Source organism: Xiphophorus couchianus, chromosome 16 (assembly GCF_001444195.1).
Source record: "Xiphophorus couchianus chromosome 16, X_couchianus-1.0, whole genome shotgun sequence".
Classification (NCBI taxonomy): domain Eukaryota; kingdom Metazoa; phylum Chordata; class Actinopteri; order Cyprinodontiformes; family Poeciliidae; genus Xiphophorus; species Xiphophorus couchianus.
In genome coordinates, this window is record NC_040243.1 from 12,825,331 (window position 1) to 12,847,274 (window position 21,944).

General features: G+C 38.8%; 1 protein-coding gene across 1 annotated transcript in view; it reads right to left on the minus strand.

The window, feature by feature from the left end:
• Window positions 1-20,445, minus strand: part of mosmoa (modulator of smoothened a) — a 31,071-nt gene extending 10,626 nt beyond the window's left edge. The window contains exons 1-2 of the mRNA XM_028042226.1: window positions 19,468-20,445; window positions 7,773-7,985 (exon numbers count right to left, since the gene is read on the minus strand). Of these exons, the coding sequence (XP_027898027.1) occupies window positions 7,773-7,985; window positions 19,468-19,573 (319 nt within the window). The 5' untranslated portion in view covers window positions 19,574-20,445. The remainder of the gene's footprint in view (window positions 1-7,772; window positions 7,986-19,467) is intronic.
• Window positions 20,446-21,944: the final 1,499 nt, after the last annotated feature.

Consider the following 21,944-nt stretch of genomic DNA (forward strand, 5'->3'; position numbering starts at 1 on the left):
AGCAAACAAAGCAAATCAAGCATGAAAAAATTAAACTCGTTTCATCATGAAAATAAGGTATATTCAAAAAAACAATCATCTGAATGTGATGTCGCCTCCACTTTTTTGCACTTGAATACATTTGCAGAAGAAAGATATAGATAGCAAATTGAAAATCATCACAGCTAAAAGGGTTTTTTAAATTGCTGTGCAATGTCAACAGAGGCCAGGACTGAATCATTTCAAACGTTACATTTCAGAACTGTAAAACTTTTCATTATACAACAACCAGAAGTTTCTGCTGCTGTTTAGAGCAGAGTGCAAGAGTCATGCAGAACCCCCAATTGCAGCAGAGCGCTGCTGGCCAGCTGACTGAAAAAAGGCTGCCGCACTTTTCTGTGACTTTCAAAGACAAATGTGGCTGTTTTGAAATATTTTAATGACATATAAACTGAAGGAGGACCAACAATCACTGTTGTTTAGATAAAATAGTTAGTGAAGCAGTCATTTGCATGGCAGCTACATGAGCACATAGCCCTACTAGTTATCGAGCTACTGAAAGCTTTTTAAACTTGTGTCATTTTAAAGAGTGCAGAACTGTAAAAAAGAATTTTTATTTTCTTTTCTGCTCAATAAGTAACTAGTTTAGTGATTAATTAATCCATATTTTTGCTCAAGTCCATGAATCAAATTCAAAATAACATAAATATTACATATAATTAAAATGTTCTCAATAATCAACATGCTATCTTTTGACAACAGGAATAACTGTTACTATTCTGTCTGAAATTAAAACATTTATATCATTTTATAAATCTTAGTTTATTTTTTATTTAGTTTTAATACCGTAGCACTATGAAACTGCTTTTTTCCACACAAGGCTTATTAGGCAGCTTAACAGCTAATACAAAAGTAACAATTACCACTTCAGTCTGACTTGAAGTAAGTTACCAGTTGTTTACTCTAATCTTTGTTTGTGTTGCTAAGCTCAAAGTAATTTCTATATCAGAGTAACAATAGTCTAATAGTTTCATAAAGCAGGATAATATGTTTTAGGGATATCTGTCAATTCCTTATTGACCGCACATATGTTGTGAAAATGTGGTAGCAACAGGCAAAAAAGACAAATATGACCATGAGTTGAAGATAATAATTTAAAAAGGTTTGTTTAATGGAAGTGATATGCAAGGAGAACAGAGAAATGACAATTATGCAAATTCAACCATTTAAATGTGGTGAGTTGGACAGGGACAACTTTGCCACACTGTAGCTGGGTACCACTACTACAGATGCTCAATCTAATCTAATTCTGTTGCATCCGAGCAGAATTAGGTGAGATGGGAACAGGTTGAAACTACTCTTCATTGTCAAATTCATCTTGCACATTTTTTCTTTCTTCCTGAGTTTCTTCGGGTGTTCTCTGTGCTTCTAAGACATTTATTACACGACACTTTAACTTGGGATATAAAAGAATGCTAGTTTACCAGGTGATTAGGAAGTGTTTGAAAAAATATATAAAATTGCACAAGACCGACTTCCGGCTGAATGGCGGTGGAGTAAGTCGTGTCTTGGCGTGCTCCTGCGGGTTAGCTGTTTTTTTTTTCGGTTATTACCTGGCACATTTTCTCAACTTCGACTTCAAACGATAACTAACCAATACATTGAACACTATCCTTTTTTTTTGGACACTAAAATGCCACCAAAGCCGGTTAAAGGAGGAAATTCGATTCAGTCCCACTTGCGGCCTGCCCCTCGTGGTGAGTCCTCGGCCTGTGCTGAGTCAACTCTTGTGTCGGAGGCGGCGGCCCGAGCCGCTGCAATTAGCGATGTCAGCAGTCTTAAACAGGAGCTGCTTGCGGCTCTCCGGGATGACTTTACTGCTATACTTAAAGCAGAGTTTCATGCTGTTCTTGGTGAAAGTCTTTCTTCGATTAAGTCCGAGCTGCTGTCCTTCAAGAAGGAATTGTCCTCTGGCCTCACTGCGGTGCAGGAGAGTTTTACGGGGCTAAACGTAACGGTTGCTGAGATGGAGAAATCCCTATCCACCTGCACTGATGACATCGTTGGCCTCCGGAAGACAGTGGACAGCCTTACTAAAACTGTGGCACAGTTGGAGGACAAATGTGATGACTTGGAGTCCCGGTCCCGGCGTCAGAACATCCGCATCATTGGTGTCCCGGAGGACGACCCTTTATCGGCTTCGACGGCTGCGGTCTCTCGGTTGCTAAAGGAAGCCTTCGGTTTCGCGGAGGAACCGTTGCTCGACCGCGCTCACCGTATCCCGATCCCGAAACCCAAGGCAGGTGAGCGCCCTCGCCCCATCGTAGCTAAGCTACATTACTACTCTGACTGTGTGAAAATCCTGTCGAAGGCAAGGGAACTGCAGCGGATTAAGATGAACGGTACGACCATCTTCGTTTTCCCCGATTATACTGTTAGGACGGCCCGAGCACGGGCTGCCTTTACAGATTGCCGTCGCCGACTCCGTGGCATTGAGGGGGTCCGGTTCGGCTTGCTCCATCCGGCCCGGTTGCGGATTACCCATGGTGGAACTACGCGAGTTTTCACCTCTCCTGAGGAGGCTAATATCTACATCGAGTCCATTACCAAGTGAGAGCTATAATCATAAGGATTTGTTTCACATTCTGGGGACTTTGTTTTGTCTGGTTAAGTAATATTTTCACATTAAGGAGAAATGGGAAGAAAGGAAAAAAGAAAAAACGGACTGTTTCGAAATAGTTGGGGCTTACTTGTGTAATTCAAATGATGGATGTTTTCTGCAGGTGTTGTTGATTTCCTAGAATAGTGCCTATTGTATATTTAAATTTTCTCTCTATTCTGCTGATTCTGCAGGAGTCGCCTAGTATTAAAGGGAGCTTTTTTGTTGTTGTTGCGCTGTTTGGCTGTAAGGATAAGTTTAAAGTGGCTCCTGTTGGAGTCTGCACGGTCCCTTCATTTGGGGAAGGGCAGAGTGCAAGTAAGGGGTGGGGGGGAAAATGTTTGTATATGTTTTCTTTTGTTTTTTGTGATTTTTTTTTTTTTTCCCTTCTTGGGGATGGAGGGGGTGGCGATATCTTTCAACTTCTGTTATAAACAACTGGTCACATGTCTGTTGATTTGAAAGCATCTGTTAGATTCCTAAGTTGGAATGTTAAAGGTCTTAATAGTCCAGTGAAGAGATCTAAAATAAACTCTCATCTGAAGCGCCTAAACCCTGATGTAGTATTTCTACAGGAAACACATCTGCAGAATGCAAATTGGTCCAGGCTCAAATATTCATGGGTTGGAGAGATTTACCACTCGGGCTTCAACTCGAAAGCTAGAGGAGTAGCCATATTATTTAATAAGAAGGTTCATTTCACAGCATCAAAAATAATGCGAGACACAAATGGCAGATTTCTTATAATTGCAGGTAGTCTGTTCCATACCCCTGTCTTATTAGTGAACATTTATGCACCAAACTTTGATAATCCTGATTTTATAAATAATCTATTTAGCACACTTCCTTTTCTTGACACTCATTTGTTGATTCTAGCTGGGGACTTGAACTGTGTAATGAACCTAGCATTAGATCGCTCCTCATCTCGGGCCTCTACGCAGTCAAATATGTCTAAATCAATTTCGGACTTTATGACCCAAAATGGGTATGTAGATCCATGGAGGGCACGTAATCCGCTAACTAAGACGTATTCTTTTTTCTCTCAGGTACACCAGTCCTATTCCCGTATAGATTATTTTTTTATTGATGGCTCTTTAATGCATAGAGCCACATCTTCTGAATACTATCCGATTATTATTTCTGATCATTCCCCTTTAAGCCTTGATATAAACTTCATGAATAAACCCCGTTCTTGCCCTTGTTGGAGATTTAATAGTCTCCTGTTATCAGATGAAGCATTCAATAAATTTATCCTATCAACAATTGATGATTTCCTTACGTTTAACAAGAGCGACACAGTTTCTTTCTCATTATTATGGGAAACATTAAAAGCCTATCTTCGGGGTCAGATTATTTCTTTTTCAGCTAATGCTAATAAAAATATCCGTACTAAAATATCAGAAATATCAACAAAAATTCAGGAAATCGACAGGCAAAATGCCACTAATCCGTCATTCGCTTTACTGAAGCAACGACTGGATCTTCAAACTGAACTTGATCTCCTAACAACTTCTGATGCGGAGCGTCTCTTGATTCGATCTCGAGCCTCTTATTATGAGCATGGAGAAAAACCAAGTAGGCTCCTGGCACACCAACTGAAACGCAAAGCTAGCTCTCGCACAATATCTCAAATCAAGGATCAGTTGGGCAATCTCGTTTCCGATCCTGTTTCTATCAGTGACATTTTTAAGAAATTTTATTGTAATCTGTATAAATCTGAACTGCAATCGGGCTCAGATGAGTTATTTGCCTTTCTTCAGAATATTGACGTCCCTAGGTTAAGTAAATTGGTTTCTGATCAACTTGATGCTCCCATCAAATTGGAAGAAATTTTTACATCAATCAATAATATGCAGAGTGGTAAGGCTCCCGGCTCGGACGGATTTTCTGCCGAATTTTTTAAGAAATTTAAAGACAAGATGGCCCCTCTTCTTCTCGAGGTCTATAATGAGTCCCTGGGGCGTGGCCTGTTGCCCCCCACGTTGGCTCAGGCTTCAATTTCTCTCCTGTTGAAGAGGGGTAAAGATCCTACTGCTTGCGAGTCTTATAGGCCCCTGTCGCTCTTGAATGTGGATTTTAAAATTTTAGCTAAAATACTCGCAACTCGGCTTGAGATGGTGCTTCCTCAGATTATTTCGCATGAACAGAATGGATTCATCAAAGGTCGTCATTTGTTCTTTAATATTCGTACACTATTGAATGCAATTTTTTCAGCTCATTCCTCCACGTCTCCGGAGGTGATCATTTCTCTTGACGCCGAGAAAGCCTTTGATCGAGTAGAATGGGAGTACCTCTTTGCCGTTCTCAAAAGGTTTGGTTTTGGGGGGAGGTTTTTGGCCTGGATCAAGCTACTTTATTCATCTCCTCAGGCTTGTATTGTCACCAACTCCGTCCAATCTGATTATTTTCCGTTGGGACGCGGTACGAGACAGGGTTGTCCTCTTTCTCCTCTCTTGTTTGCGTTAGCCATTGAACCTCTTTCTGCTGCGCTAAGATCCCTCTCTTCTTTTCATGGAATTATCCGCTCTGGTGTTGAACTTAAACTGTCCTTATATGCAGACGACCTTCTCTTGTATGTTTCAGATCCTTTACATAGTCTTCCTCCAATTTTGGATATTCTTGAAAAATTTGGATCTTTCTCCGGCTACAAAATTAACTTGCTTAAAAGTGAATGCTACCCAGTAAACTCATTGGCATTGGAACTTGGGCTTCCTGACATTCCTTTTAGACTCAGCCCCTCAGGGTTTAGGTACTTGGGAATTAATATTACACGTACTCTGCCCTCAATGTTTTCTCAGAATTTTGCCCCCCTAGTCTCTCAAATTGCATCAGATTTTAAGAGTTGGAACTCTCTCCCTCTTTCACTAATTGGCAAGATTAATGTTATTAAAATGAATGTTCTACCTAGACTTCTTTTTTTATTTCAATGTATCCCTCTATTCTTGCCTAGACAATTCTTCAAGTCCCTCGATCAGATGGTTTCTTCATTTTTGTGGAACAATAAGGCCCCCAGATTGAGGCTTTCTCTCTTGCAGCAGTTCACCACGAGTGGTGGTCTTTCCTTACCCAATTTTGCAATGTATTACTGGTCTTCACATATTCATAAATTGATTTATTGGCTAAATTCACCTAATCTGATCTGGTGTAAACTTGAAATTCAATCGATTTCTACATCTTTGTCACCTGCCTCAATTATCTATTCATCACTACCAATTAAACTATCCTCTGTTATTACAAATCCTATAGTGCTCTCTACACTTAAGATCTGGTCACAATTTAGGTCTCATTTTAAATTTATGTCTCCCTCTATTAAAATGCCGTTATTAAAAAATCCTTTATTTTCTCCTGCGACCACTAATGTTGGCTACAGAGTTTGGCATGAGAGAGGCATTTGTACAATGAGAGATCTCTACAAAGATGGTCTATTTCTTGGTTTTTCGGAGTTGTCCTCGAAATTTAACCTACCTACTTCTCATCTGTTTCTCTATTTCCAAATTAGACATTGTGTTTCTTCGTTGTTCCCAAATTTCCCAACTCTTCCTGTTGATCCACCATGGGTCGACCTTCTAGTTTTGACACCCAATCTGAAATCACCCCTTTCTAATATATATGGCAAGCTTATGGGAATTGAGCCCGATTCATCGGGTAAAACCAGAACTCTATGGGAACGTGAATTGGGCGTTAAACTGTCTGATTCATGGTGGGATAAAGTTATTCTCAGTATACGTCAAAGCACACCATGTGCCAGATTACAGCTTGTACAGTTTCAAGTGATAAACAGAGTCCATTTCTCAAAATCCCGTCTATCTACAATTTTTCCTTCGATTTTAGACCAGTGTGACAGATGCCAGACCTCTCCCTGCAACTTAAGTCATATGTTTTTCTTTTGCCCGAGCTTACAAAAATTTTGGAACTATGTCTTTTCCATACTCTCAGGGGTTTTTGGAATCCAGATCCGAAGCGATCCACTAATTGCCATTTTTGGAGTTCCAGGGACCTCACTTAATCTGTCGCCCCTGCAGGGGGAGGTCTTGGCTTTCTGTTCTCTCCTTGCCAGACGCTGCATTTTACTCTGCTGGAAATCTCCTATATCTCCATCTACTTCACAATGGCTTAATACTGTAAGATCATGCTTAAGGATAGAAAAGATTTTATTAACAGTGAAAGGTAGTTCAGCAAAATTTACTCACAAGTGGGCACCTTTTGTGACATACTTAAAATCTCTGCCTTTATAATGCATATCTTGATGTGACTGACCCATCATGTCATGGTACTAAAATTTACAGAACAATTGAGTAAGGTGCTGTTGCCTTTTAGGCTCTCAATGCCGTCCAACCCCCTCATCCCCCCTGCCCCCCCCTTTTTTTATTTTATTTTTAATTTTTATGTAATTTTACTTATTTGGTCTCGTTTTTGTTATGTCAGTACGGGGATTTATGTTCGTTGTGTGTTAAAAAAAAAAAAAATCGGAGAAGTCATGTAAGCTGTGCAAAATGTATGTAATATCAATGTATGTTCTCCTGATAAACAAATAAACAAGAAATCTCTGTGGGTGGTCTGACCCCAAAGCAAAAAAAAAAAAAAAAAAAAAAAAAAAAAATTGCACAAGACCTGGCAGGGAACAAGTATTCATCTTAATGTTTTCTTTTTGCAAATCCTCAGGGTGTTTTTCCTTTTTGTGTCTGAGCCATTTAAAAAAAATGCCTCCAGCTTTCAGACAATAATGCGAGCCATTGTGGCTTCACATACCACTGCTCCATCAGTGTGAGAGTGCTCGAAGCTGCCGCTTCCCTGAACTGACTGACCAATCGAATTCCACCAACCCACAGAGCTTTGTAAAACCAGCCCAGGCACAATGCGTGAGATGGAAGAGTTATTGTGGAGTGCTGCAAGTGCATCTATACAGAAATATTGTGTGGAGAAAAAAAAAAAAACTTTACAGTTTAAGGGAAAGAAGAGGAGCTGCGGTTATATTGTCCACCTACACATGCACCAAACCAGCCGCAGTCCTCTATGTTTGTCAAAAAAATCAAGAGGACTATATACATTTATATTTTCTCAAGTAATTCAACTTTAGTTTCCTGAGAAACATAATTTCTCAGGAAAATCTTTGAATATAATTTTCTTCACTTACTGCCAGTGAAGGCAATCCAGCGGGCATATTTGGTGGCTTCTCTGCGCCAATGCGATGCAACTAGCAGTCCGCAGGTGACTGTGAGGGATATGATGCCCATGATGATGAAGAAGAGCGTAGTGACCCACTCAGGGGGCAGTCGTGGCGGGATACAGGTCCGCTCTCGTCCGTGTATGGTCTGACACTGCCGGACAAGACCGACCGTAAGGGCGCCTGCAGAGGAGAGGAACACATGAAAAGGTTTGCTTTAATTTACTCGTAGTATTACCAGATAAAGCAGAAACATAGCGTTACATTTTTATGTTTTATTACGTAACAGCCACATAATAAAGGGTTCTATTATGGTTTCTTAAACATGTTACAAGGCTATATGAAGCATGTCCATTACATTTTTTGCACAAATAATTCTTAGATAATGAGATTTGAATCTAGTCAGTTAAGTTTCTTGCAGAATAAGCTGATTTAGAGCGTCTTGTCACTTTAAATCCACACTCATCATATACACTGACACATGAAAATGGCTGCAAACAGATACACAATTACTATACATCTTTGAAAAGCAGAAGTGGAGCCTTCTGTAAAACCAACATGAATGCAGAAAGTAGTTTCTGAATGGTAAGTCAAGAACAAAATACTTGTCTTTTCCATGAACAATTGTACAGCACATACAGGGAAAACCAGTTGACCAAATGTGCTGGAGTTCAGCTTGGGTTGCTAGATGACAAGCTGGACTAACGCTGCAGTGCCCATTTATTGTTTCTTAACAATCTGGAAGTTTTTGAAACATCCCATTTTCCAGAAACCAATAAACTAACTTATTGCCAAAAAACGACTGACTGATTTTGTACCCAACACCATTAAAATTTTCTAAATAAAGTCAACGCCACTACCTGCATACCTGATCTAATCAGAATCTCAGACCTCACAGGATATAGTGAGGTCTGAGACAGACAGACAGGAATTGTCTCGTATGAAAGAAAAGGAGCATGAACAAAGAGAAGGAGGAGGAATGGGGAAAAAGGATATTTTGAATTGTCACCATTTCAACCATTATGACAGCGAAAAATGTTTTCCACGCTTGCAGCGAGGGCGAAGATGAGATCTATCCTGCCAGTTAGTGCATCCCACACAGCTGTGACATTTCAAGTCATGTTGGACAGAGCTGCCGCAGTTTTAAAAGGTTCAGTAAATATGAATGTGCAAGCTGTCCAAATTCAGCTCAAACTATCTGACTTTATCTCCCAAGATCTCGGTTAAAGATCATGGAAAATGCAAGCACACATCTGCGATCAAAATGCTCCACTGTACTTATCTATGATTAATCAAGACAAGAAGTTTAATGGATGCGAGCATCAAACCGAGTCATGAGACAAGCTCTGACAGAGTGTAAAGGCTGGTGCTAAAAGCAGACCCATGCTTCTCTAAAGGCATCTTGTTCAATTAAAAGCAAAACCTCAAGGGGATTTTCTACCTGAGTAAGCAGAACAGCTTCACTTTGTTTACCTCTCTGCTGACCACAGGTCTCTTTAAATAAAAGGTGGGCCCTCTAGGATACGGCACAAGGCAAGAAGTACTCACTTGAAAAACAAAGCGTCAAGTAAGACTGATTTCTTCTATTACTGGACAGTGGATAATAAGGTTTGTCAGGCTGTCATGCAACTTAATGCTTCATTAGCTACTGGGGACTTTCAGATCCAGATGTCCCAGATACCGATTAGAGTTGTTTAATATAATGCCTAATGCTGTCCCAACAGTTCATATCAGTAGCCTTAAAGTGCAGGAAAAAGCTCACTACTTTACATCAGCATCTCATAGCCAGCATTAAAGTAACAACCTACAGCTCAACAAAGAAGTATTTGACTCTGGAAAACCTAATCACCGTTTCACCTGCCCTCCCCTAAACATGGATATAAGGACACAGCAGATAGAAAGGAAACTGCACCATTCAACACAGTCTCTCTTTTATTGTATGAATGTGTAATTAAAACAGGTTTAAGTAGACTTTTGTTGAGCGGAAATCTGATTTTCAGTTAAAGAAATGTATTGAGTGAGTGTAATTTGAGTTTTCTATTAAACTAGAAATAGTCTCAAGTGACTTTTTTTAAATCACTCTGGCACCTGCTTGTTTGTCGTTTTTTGTTCTTTCTTCTAATCATGTAAAGCACTTCGAATTGCCTTCTTGTACCATATAAATACATAAAATTACCTTGCCTTTTTTTCTAATCATGCCTTTCTGTATTCTATGGTTTAGTTTGTAAGGTAGTATGGCAAACTTCATTAAAATAACAAAATAATATGTCTAAATTCTCGAGTCCTATGGGAGTTTATCAAAATATATGTGACAACTTAATTTCATTGTCAAACAGGTACACAGAATGAATATCTGAGTCAGAGAGAGTGATCCTTACCTGTTTTAAAAACGTTTTCCCCCAGAACACATTTGTTCTTAAATGAGCAATAAAAACACAAAATAACCCCTTCACTGAAGAGGTGGGCCTTTGTAGGCAGTATCATAAAAGTTCAGAGGCTCAGTAGGTGGGTGGAAGGTAGAATGGGACAAATATGCAAGCTGAAGTTTCAGGTTCAGTCTTTGTCTGGCAAATGTATGAACAACTTATTCCTCGTTAGTTTTAAACTTTGTGTTTAATGAATATGAATCAAAAATCAATTTAACCGCAATAAACAACCGAAGTCTGTGTGCTCTCTCAGGCCTGTGAGTGCTGAGGGTTATGCAGACTCCACAGAGGAAATCCTGTCCCTTTTATACCGCCCAGAGAAAACATGCTTTTATAGTATAGCAACCAGCTTCCCCAGCTCGGCTAGCTCAGAAAAAACAATGCCTGTGGTTTAAAAGAAAATGGTGTAAATGTCTACAATGGCTCTGATGAACTGCAGGAACAGCAAACTTTACATCTACATGAGCTTACAATGAAAAACCTTCGAATTTAGCACAAAAGGTGGCAACTTAATAGATGTTTTCACTAACTCTGTGATGCTAATGTAGTTTTCACTTATGCGGTAACTAAATGTTAAACACCCCCTACTAAACTGGTACATGACAGGCTTAGTTTACTCAACAACACTTTTCTAAAGTCATTTTGGTGTTACAGAACAACGTTGAAGAAACAAGGCAGAAAGTGGCAGGGACAAGTTGAAGGGGAATTAGACAAAAGTTTGATTGCTGCGGGTAATAGAAGGGTTTACGACTGTTTTCCCTGCATCCCCTGACCTCCTGCTGTTTTACCAGCACTCAGTGGGATTCCTGCCATACAACAGGCAGGCACGCTATGCTAAATGAACGCAGGTAAACAATTCAGCCAGCAGCAACAAACACAAACTGTTCCTGTTTAAATATCAGTATTAGTCAAACAAAGGTGTATTTTTAATGCATACTTTTCTCTAATCAGACAGTCACACAAAATATGACCCAAAAACAAAACATTTCATAAAAATATTAACTGCTGAATTTTACGTAGCCACAATAATTTGTCAGATAAATGTACTTTTCTATCAAACTGGAAGGGTTAAAACATCCACTTCACTGTCATGAAGAGTAAGGCCTGGATTGAGCTTACAGACAATCACTAACACATGCCCTGCTCACACCTGGCATTCACAGGCATCTTGGGTAATTCTATAAAGAAACGGAGGTAATGAGCACTGCCAGGACGCACAGACAATGACGCATTTAGCCATTTTCCCCCCTTTGTCTGGTCACACTTAAAAACAAACACTCAAAAGAGGATCCTTTTACTGCTTTCAATTCAATAATGCCAATGAAACAGTAAAAGAAGACAAAAACAAGCTGAATGGTTGCTCTAAATAAAGTAATCCTGGTTTTACACAGCAGATTCAGGCTTTATCCACAAATTCCTCCTGGGATGATCACTTTTACCCAAAACAAAACAGGAACATTCACGCCTCCTTAGTGTAAAAACACTGACAGAAGCTCTGTTAGGTGTTTTCTACAAGTCAGAGGGACAGCTGAGCTCACACTGCAATTCCAGGTGTTAAACCACAAACGTCACACAACATAACAACAAAACTGTCTTCGTGACATCTTGTTCATTCACTATGTCAAAGGGTATAGTTAAAGAACACAATCCTGTTAGTTCTGGCGTCATCAAATGTTGCATGACAAAAATAAAAAACACTGAAAAATTATTTCATTTACATGACAAGTAATCAATAACTCTCTTAAGAGATCATAGCGGTATAAATGGTTCATTTAATGTAGAGAACCACAGATGAAAAGCCGGTGACCAAAAGTCATTAACTTTAAGTATGACCAGTACAGACAGAGGATTAGTCGGGAACTAAGAATATATTCTATTTTTCCAGACTGTGAATGCATCAGACAAATTCAACTAGCTGTCAATAGTAACTCTATAGGGTTTAAACTCTTGTAATTAGTACATTTTTGTAATTAACCATCATGCATCAAGTTTTTTTCTTTGTTCTATTTATACAAAGTACAGAAACAATAACAAATCTCACGTACAATTAAATGAGTAACATTTTCTAAAATATTTTGTATTACTCACATTTCCTTCATTGTGGTTCTGCTCTCGGTTTTGGGGAAGTTGACTCATGCAATATAACAGATTAAGACCATTGATCAAACCATAATAACTATGAGCAAACTCCTGCTGGAGTCACAGCAGGATTTAGTTGCTTTATAGTTTTCCTTTAAGGCAAACTATAAGTAGAATATATGTAATTACAGTAAATTATCTGTTGTCAGAGCAGATATGAAGGATTCACAGGATAAGCATAACTTGATGTCTGGTCTGTATAAAATGTTCCGACTCTTTTTGAACCTAAAATAGTAGGGCATGAAAAGACCAACTCTCCAAAGGCAAAAATATCATATAAAAGCAATGCTAAGATTTTCTTTCAACTCGGTCAAAAATTGTGCAAATTTAGAACTACATTGTAACCTTATGTATAGGACATTCCCATCATCCTGTAATTTACATGATATAAATTTGACTTTACTCGCATAGTATAGAAATAGCAGACAGCAATGACTAAAAACTTCCCATTTTCCATGACGCTGCAAATTTCCAAACGCTGATGATGTCAGATAGTTCAGTGGTAAGACACAGTGCCCCTTATAAAGAGATGTTTCAAAAATTTAATCTGCTTCTGGTACATCATCAGAGACAATGGAAAAAGACAACAGTGATTTGATTTTATTCGGGGATGACAGGATGCTGTGGCGCAGACACGATGTAGAGTTAATGAAGCGAATTGAACAACCTGCAGGTGCTGAAAAACATCCAGTTAGCCCTCATTTCACTCTGCACTGAAAACGGATGTAATGTTCCAACTGAGGCGTTGGTAATAAATGCGCAGACAAGCAATCTAAATGTGTACAAGGCAGCAGCAGCTTGTATTTGATCTGATTGGGCACATGTCCCTTTAAACCTACATGTGATAAACCTAAATAGAAACAGGAATGTTTGGATTCAGAAATGAAACGCTACAATTGAAATTAATGCAAGGTAGAACAAATAATCATGAGTGCAGCATGATTGTGCCTTTTGGCTAGAAATAAAAAAATAATAATCTAAAAAATAATATGTATAGTCTACAAATCTCGCTCACGCTGTAGTGCTCACTATTACTTACAGAAAATAATGGGCCAATTTACGATTTTGAGGCCCTGCTCTTTTTCACGCCCCCATCATGCCCTGCTACCCTGCCGTCAGCTCTGCACTCACAATGATCAAAACACTCCTCTCACCATATCTTGGCCCAAATGAGAGGAAACGAGCGCAGCGTCTGCTCAACTGCAAGATGATGATGCTGTCATTAGTGAAGCACCAGGGGTGCTGCTGTTTGCAGGCTCAGGAGGGATGAGTCCAAATGGTCTCTGAACTGTGGTGGGCGGCACAGAGGTAAGCTAACGCACAAGACAGCTGCCTTTTTCTGCAGCTGGAGGCTTTTTAACGTTGCCCGCTTTTATTATTGGGGCACTGACGCGCAGCTGTGCAGAACCAAAATTCACACACTAAACACAGTACATAAAATCATGAATGCTGAGGGGAGAAAAAAAGCCAACAACGGTGACTTCACCAATTGGGAAATGACCGGATTTGAGTTTACAACAAGTCAGTCACCAGTCAGGGTCAAACAATCTGAAAAGCAGTGATATCTGGTCATTCAAATTTTGAAGTAGCTCTACCCAAGAGCACAGACTGTGATAAGTCTATGCTCACACTTTAAATAAGTCTAAAAATCCTTAAAGACTGACAAACAATAGACATTGCATATTTACAAACTGCATGGTAAGAGAAACGGTATAAAACCAACTGGTTAGGGCAAATACAAGACTACTGTAAACATGGAGACCCTCTGCACTACGTGTGAAGCAATATGAAAAGAAAAGAAAAGAAAAGAAAAAACATCCCTGATGGTTTTTCTTATTTGTTGAACAGCAAAAATATTCTCTGGAAGAAGGTCTGAATAAGTGTTGATTTTTACAGGATTGCTTTTTATTAAACACAGAAAATCCACTCATATATGATGTTAAAATATAATTTTCAGTGCATGTGCTTATAATAAAAAACATGTCAATATATTTTAACTGCGAAAACACCTAAATAAATAGAAAGTATCTTTATGGAGGCATAGCATGAATTTGTCATCACAAAATAACCTAAACACATTTTTAAGAATGCCTCTCGCATAGAATGAAGCATTATTGAATTAGGCAGATCTGATGTCAAAATAACACCTTAAACAAAAGAATAAATCTGCATGCCAAATACTAGGGATCATTATCATAATGTCGCAAGATGCGTTTTCAGCTGTGATTATCAAACACAGCACTGAAGCAGCACGTTTTTGCTGAAAAGTTGTGCAGTCTCTCTCTAAACTACACTGAAATGAGGACAATTCAACAACATTAGATATAAATACAGTGTTTAAAATAGCATCAATGAATGAATGTCTTCATGGATATCTTCATTAATCATGTCCTAATTACCTTCTCTTGAATATCATCAGATACAAACCATCAGATTAATTGTTAAAGGTTCATCCATCAACCTTGATTAAATAAAAAAAATCTGATTCCTGCCTTCAATCAGTAGTTCTTTCATCTTATATAAAAAGGTATCTATTCTATTTTAGGATGAAGCACAACTTATAGATGACAGTTTAGAAATAAAATAATAACCCTCAGGCCCTGCGAAACATTAGAATATAGTTTAGATTTTCCACCTGCAACACAAGAAATAAATCATTTCTTTTCATAGATCATTTCCATCACCTGCAGGCTAAATGTTTCAGCTGGAGCTGCACAGCATCCAGGTTTTTACAGTCAACAGATGAAAGATATTTCACATTTCAAAATGGTACTTTCTTCACCTGAGGCCAATAAAATGTTCAAGTCAATGGCAGCTCAGTTTGCGGTCTCTGTCCTTGCCTGTCAAACTCTCTCAATTTTGGGCAAACTGCAGGTGAGAACTGCTGGCACAGCAGAGCTGTAACTGGACGATAATGGCTGGCCTGGTTTCAGCTGCTCTGTAGTAATAACACTGTGCCCTTGTGCTTTGAAAAGTGATACTTAAAATAAGACAATTTAATTGTGTCCCATTTCATCTATTTTCGGCTAAATCACCGTCACACTAACTGTGGACCAGTTAGAACAAGTTGCAGTTTGTGTGAATGTTTATTTCACCCTCTTACAGATTTGTGTTTTTGCTTCTTTTTTTTTTCTCACACAAATGTCTCAAAGCAAGCAAAGTTTAATGTCAAAGATAACTTAAGTCAATACAAAAACTGTCTGCAAAAGATAATTTATCAAGGGGAAAATGGCATATAAATCAAGTTTCATTATTTTGCATTTATTTGACAAAAAGTCTGTAAAAGGGGGCATGTTTTCATAGCCCAAGTTACTGACATGACTGTCAAACCACATCCAACATGGAGCTGAAGTTGTTATTGTTATTGTTCCTATAACATAGGGGTCAAAACATGTTTCCACATTATTACACATATGAACAAGAAGCACATGGAGAAGATCAGGGTTTTTCTATCTGAAGGAAAACTTCAAATGGAGGCAATATTAACAATCTATAATAATAATGTGGTAAGAATGAAACGGTAAGGTTGAATAATACTGTACATTTTATTCATTAAAAAAAATCATCAAAAAGCGAAAACTAGGGCTATACAATTTTCAAAATGTTCTGGAGACTTTTAAGAGTCGACTTTGATTAATGGCTACAAATAATCCTGGTGGTGCAAATGTAATAACATTACTTATCATTTATGTTCAGAACCATTAAATCCACCACAAGGACATAAATGTGCACCACACAGTCGTAGACTCTGAGCAGCAGAAAATCGCAGTTTATGTCTGACACTGCTGTGACAATGGCTCTGCTTCGAAGCTCTGCAGGAGGTTGGCTTTAGATGGTAACGGCAGAAATGTGCAGCTTTCGTGGAGATTATGCTATGCATCTGAATTCTGTCTGCACTGTAAAATGCAGAGTTTTTAAGTGGCGTTACAGTATAGGAAAAAAATAGCTATAGCCATTTTTGAATCAGGCTTTATCAATGGTTAGCTTACTCTTTATTACAAAATTTAAAAAAAAAACAGATTTAAAAACAGTGGGAAAAACCTGAAGCAAAGACGGATTTTATCAAAGTCGACTGTTTTCTCAATAATATGAGAACAAAGTCAGTCAGATAAAAAGCATGTCAGACTAAAACCTCCAATAACACAACAGGTGCTGAACTCAGCGGATTGGTGTCAACCTTTTTGTTTAAACTGAAAACTGCATAAAAATTAGCCTGCGATGAGAGAGAGAGATTTAGAGATTATTCAACAATATCTGAATATAAACTCTATTTTCATGTTTGAAATGTTGAAAACTTTCTAATTTAATAATTATAAAAAAGTTATAGAAATAATAACAGTACACTAAATGTAACATATGAGTAAATTTGTATAGGTAATGAAACAAAACAGATTTTAGGAGATACACACTTTCTTTAGACAAAAGACATAACTTTTCAGTGCAACACTGTATTTCGTTACACCTCTGCTGCACCGTGTCTTTCTTCACTTCCCTCCATGCCTGCACCATGTCTACCCTGCTAGGGTTCCTTCTTGTAAGTTGGTTATTAGTAGCTTTGATATTAACTGCATTGTTAGTCACTTCGAATAAAGGTGTCTGCCAAATACATAAATATAAACTTTTGACTTCATTGTCATGTATATATGAAGCAACTGAATGTCAACAAGTTCGTCCAAGTTCTCAATAATAAATCTAAAAGACAAACATTATACCTATAATAATCCATATTATTTCAGTGGCAGAAATCTAGAAACTGTTGCTTTTTGTTTTAAAAGCTATTACATCATCCATCCTTCACCTATGCCTACTTATCCTTGCAGGGTCAAGGGCAAGCTATACCTATCTCCAGTGTCCATCACAGTCCAATTATTCTATATATGATTTTTTTAAATGATTAATACTGAGGTACTTTACCCACAGTATTACCTTACCCACAGTAAGGTTATCATATGGTGAAAATACCATAATGACCCATGCACCAATGGTTATTATATTTTACTTTTCAGTGTTCCCAAAGCCAATAGCTTTTTTTAATTCAGCATAACTTGTTCGTACCCACGAAACGAGCTGCGTTAGTAAGGAATGCATTTCAATATAAATGTGCAATATCTTGCTTTCCTATAAATATGCCGTTACACAACTAAGATCTTTTTCAGGCTTTATATAGAAACACAGTACCCAAAGCAATTAATCTAAAATAAAAACACATTTACATTACAATAAAAGCACTGTCAGAGAACAAAGAACATTTGATTCTGTTTGCATGGAAATTGCACATTTTAGACAGAAGCGGGAACATTATTAAAGCCATCAAAGAAAAAAAACGAGATGTGAAGATGAATCTCAGTGCTTTATCACCCACACATGTGATAAGACCATTGAAGACAGGACAAATAAGAGAAAGGCAGCCTCTGTGAGAGGAAGTGAGAAGAGTGACAGCGAGTTGGAAGTTGTTAGCTGGACAACTTCCACTCCAATAAGAACACCCACATAAACCACAACACTGCAGTTTAAAATAGCAAAGGTTCAATTTTCTGTATAAAGCCAGTGCAGCTCTGGGGATTTGAAGAAGTGGACAATAAGAGGCCCATTACACAACAGAATCAAACGAGCCGCATTGTGGACAATGTGCCTATTTCATTAAATCCCATTATTGCTTCTGCACAGATTACTCATGTCACCGAGTTACAGTCATATGCTGACTGGTGGATGGAGCATCCTCCCTGACACACATATTAAGCTGTCATTCTACAAAGAGAACAAAGAGTAGCAGCTGTCCGCCAATAGGCTGGATGTGTTTTCAGGAACGGCGCATTTAAAACAAGCCACACGTGCTCACACTCGCCGTCAGCACCAGCAGGTCTGATTTGACTGATTACACGTTCGCAGATTCAACTGATCACTCGAAGGTCACTTCAAATGTCAAGAGATCATTACATATCATAGGAATGAAGATGGCTTTGTAAAAAGGGGTTTTATCGATAAACAGCTCAAGAGATGAAAGGGCTTGAATATTGATTGTTTTTACAACTGGTTGTTCTTCAAAAAAAAAAAAAAAAAACAGCTAAGAGTGAACATGGAGACAAGTGCAAATCACTTAAACTGTATTTGTATTATAATTAATGTTTCATTTGATTTTGTTTTATTTTTTCAGTGCTTTCAGTATCATGATTTTAACTCGCTATGATTTTATCAGGTCACATTCATGACAAAGCACTTTGAGCAACACTTGGCTATATAAGCAGAATTTACTCACTGTTCTGAGGACTATTGGATGGTAAGAGGAAAAAAGTAGCTGTATATTCTCCGATAGAGGTAGCAGTTTTGAATGAAACAATAAACTTAAAAGAATTACAATATTATACCCACTTGTGCATTATTAGAGCATACTTCTTTGATCATTAGCTGATTAAACTAAGCTTAAAATGCATCAATAATGCATGCCATTTGTTGATTGGTTTACAGACCGAAAAACTGAGGCTTTAAGATTTGATGCATTTAAGTACGATTGGATGATTTCTGATTTTTCATCTTTCGTCAGCCTCTGACAGATCATGTGGTGCATTTTTAGTTTAGTCAAGATACCAACAGAGCATCACACATCACTCTTGTTAAAATATCCTTTTACATCTGCAGCAGGGTATGTTAAGAAGTCTGGTTGCCAGCTTAACTTGATAATACTGGCTCAACTTTTGCAAATGTTTTGCAATACACACTTGAGAACTACTGGGCCTTTTAATAAAGAAATACTTAACAACTTAATGTCTTTCTGCTTTGGGTTCAAATTTAACATAGACCCCAGGTTAGGTTAGCGAGAAGTCCATCTAGTTATTATGAAGAAAGAAATGCTACTACCAGCACAAACTACATGGTTCAATTAAACATGTAGTTTCAGGCAACAACTGCAACTTTGGCAATGAACTAGCAATCACCAAATATTTTACTGATACAGCGACCATGAATCCATGGTACTTATTTAGTGAAGCTATATTTATTGCAGTTCATATCTCATATATATTCATTCCAACAATTTTCTCCAACTAAAATTAAGTTGCACAGAATATTGTTGATCGAAAGAACTTAGAAGGCTGTTGGTTTACCTGTTGATTCACCAGTGTTGATCCAGTCTGGGTTTGCAATGCTGGCTATTGCAAAGATATCTGCAGCCAGAAACAGGCATCCTGAAATAATCGTCAGTTTATCCATGTCGCCTGGAGAAGAAGCGGCGAGTTTCGGCGCGGGGGGAAATGTGGTAGTGGTTGTCCAAACGGGACCCCCCTCCGGCTGTTCAGAGAGACTCGGGGTGGGCTGTTATCTGTCCAACCTCGCCCCCTTCAACAGGAGCCTGCTGTTGAGGGTCCGCTGTGCATTTTGCAGCAATGTTAGCCCCTTCGCGTCAAGCAAGCGAGAGCCTCCAGCTACAAAAGGCTCTGACGTGACGCACAAAAGCATCACATCTCAAAAGCCCCGCTGAAGTCCAGTAATGTAAAACAAAGGCTCACTCTGCGCTGAGGCCCCGGACTGGTTGTGTTGTGGCACGGAACCGCTTAGGAGCAGCCGCTGCAGCAGCAGCAGCATCGGGTACAGCTGCTGCTAGCAGACAGCTAGCTAGCTATTTCCCAGACTCGGGCTCGATGAGCCGAGCTGCGGCCCAGAGGCTGCTCGACGGCATTTCGCACTCAATGTCACACCTACTGAAGTCCAGGGGATGCGGAGCGAGTTCCCACTGTCCGAAATATCCGCGTTTCGAGCGTCGGTTCACGGTTACCCGTCAGGAAAACGAGAACCCATCACCCTGTCTCGCTGAAGAGAGTCTCTTCTCCTTCTCTGCTGGAATAGCATCTGGTACTTTCAGCCCATTAGCCAGCCAGCTGCCCTCCTCTTCTCTCGCTCCGGACCACAGCCAGACGCTTTAAAAACACTGCGAGTTTAAACGCCCCAACATGAACGATGAATCGGTGCCGTTATTGTTATGCTTTCCACCCGTGTGCCCACCACTAGCTGTGCCTCCCCTTCTGCCAAATGACATCAGGCGGACCCCCCCCCCTACACAGCCTCAAACACACACACACAGAGCGTTCAGAGGGGGGCTGCGGCTCTCTTCTCGCGATACTCTGGAAGAATGGGGGGTTGTGTTTTCATGAGTGGTCAGGTTTGAGGCAATTATTCATGATGTACAGTAGCCCCATGGTGCAAAACACAATAGTGTCTCAAAGCATTCACGTTAAAAAAAAAAAACAGAAAAACAAGTAATAAAAGAAAGCAACGTAGTTTACAGGGCTATTTAAGAAAGCACAAGCAAGTGGTGTGCAAAACACAAAATAATAACAATGATACCAGATATTCAAAGTGGAACCAGTAAGGCATGACTTAAAAACATAATTGAAGCAGCACAAATTAAGCTGCAACACATAAAAACCAAGCAGGATGAATCTGTGATGTTACAGGCTTCTCACTGATGTGCATTCCATGCACAAAAAGGGTAATGTTGGGAAAATAATATATATGTATTGGCCACAGACTAAACAGGACTAAGGTGTGATCTTTGACTAGACAATTATAACACATGAATATGCTTTGACCTGACCACTGTAGCTGAGCATGTGCTGTATTTGTCATGCTGGAAGATGAGCCACCACAGTCTTAATCTGTGTTTTCTAGCCTCTGTGCTCTTCTTTTGGGTATTGTGGTTTGTTTTTGCTCAGTTCATCTTCTCATCAACTCTCTTTCTTCTTCTTCTGTTTTGTGTGTTTTTCCTTCTCCTGAAGAAAGACGTCTTGTTTAATAGATAGTTCAGGGCGATGTGTTAATTTTCATCTCCACATGTGTTTGCATGTTTACAGATTTCATTTCAGTCTTATGAATAGAGCACTAACACATTTACCATGTCCCCCACCTGACCTGAAGCAAGATAAAAACAGGATTTTATCCTTGTAGGTTTCTATTTATAGTGCATGAAGGCCATATTTGTTGAATGCACAATTAACACATCTCACTTTAATGATTTCTTTCACTTGAAGGGCGGATGTCTGCAAGTCCTTCAGTTATCAAGGGCTTATTAACCATGACTCCTATTAATGCTCTATCCAGTCACCCAATTAGCTTAGGTGGGCAGTCACGTCTTGGTGGTTTGCAATTCATTTTCAGATGGTGGATTGAAAAATACTCTTTGCATATTGTTGTGTAATTTATCCCTGATTTAAACCAGCAATGTTCTTCAAGACACATCTGAAGTCTTCACTTAACAGCAGTAAGGTTCTATGAAATTATATTTAGGGGTAGCAGAGGAGAGACTAAAAACACACTCATTCTTAATATTTGGATATTTTTGTGAAAGAAAAACATATTTTCTTTCCACACTACAGCTATGCATTATTTTTGAACTGGTATACCTTATAAAATCCAAATAAAATATTCTATGCAAGTTTGTATGTGAATGGGTCAGGAATACTTTTGTAGAGCATTTTTGTAAAGCTTGCTATGGGCTTTTAGTTTTTCAATGCTGCCTTGGTTTTCTAAGCGATTTCTTATGAAAATATGTTTTTTCATTTCATTGTATTTCATGTTTTTCAGAACA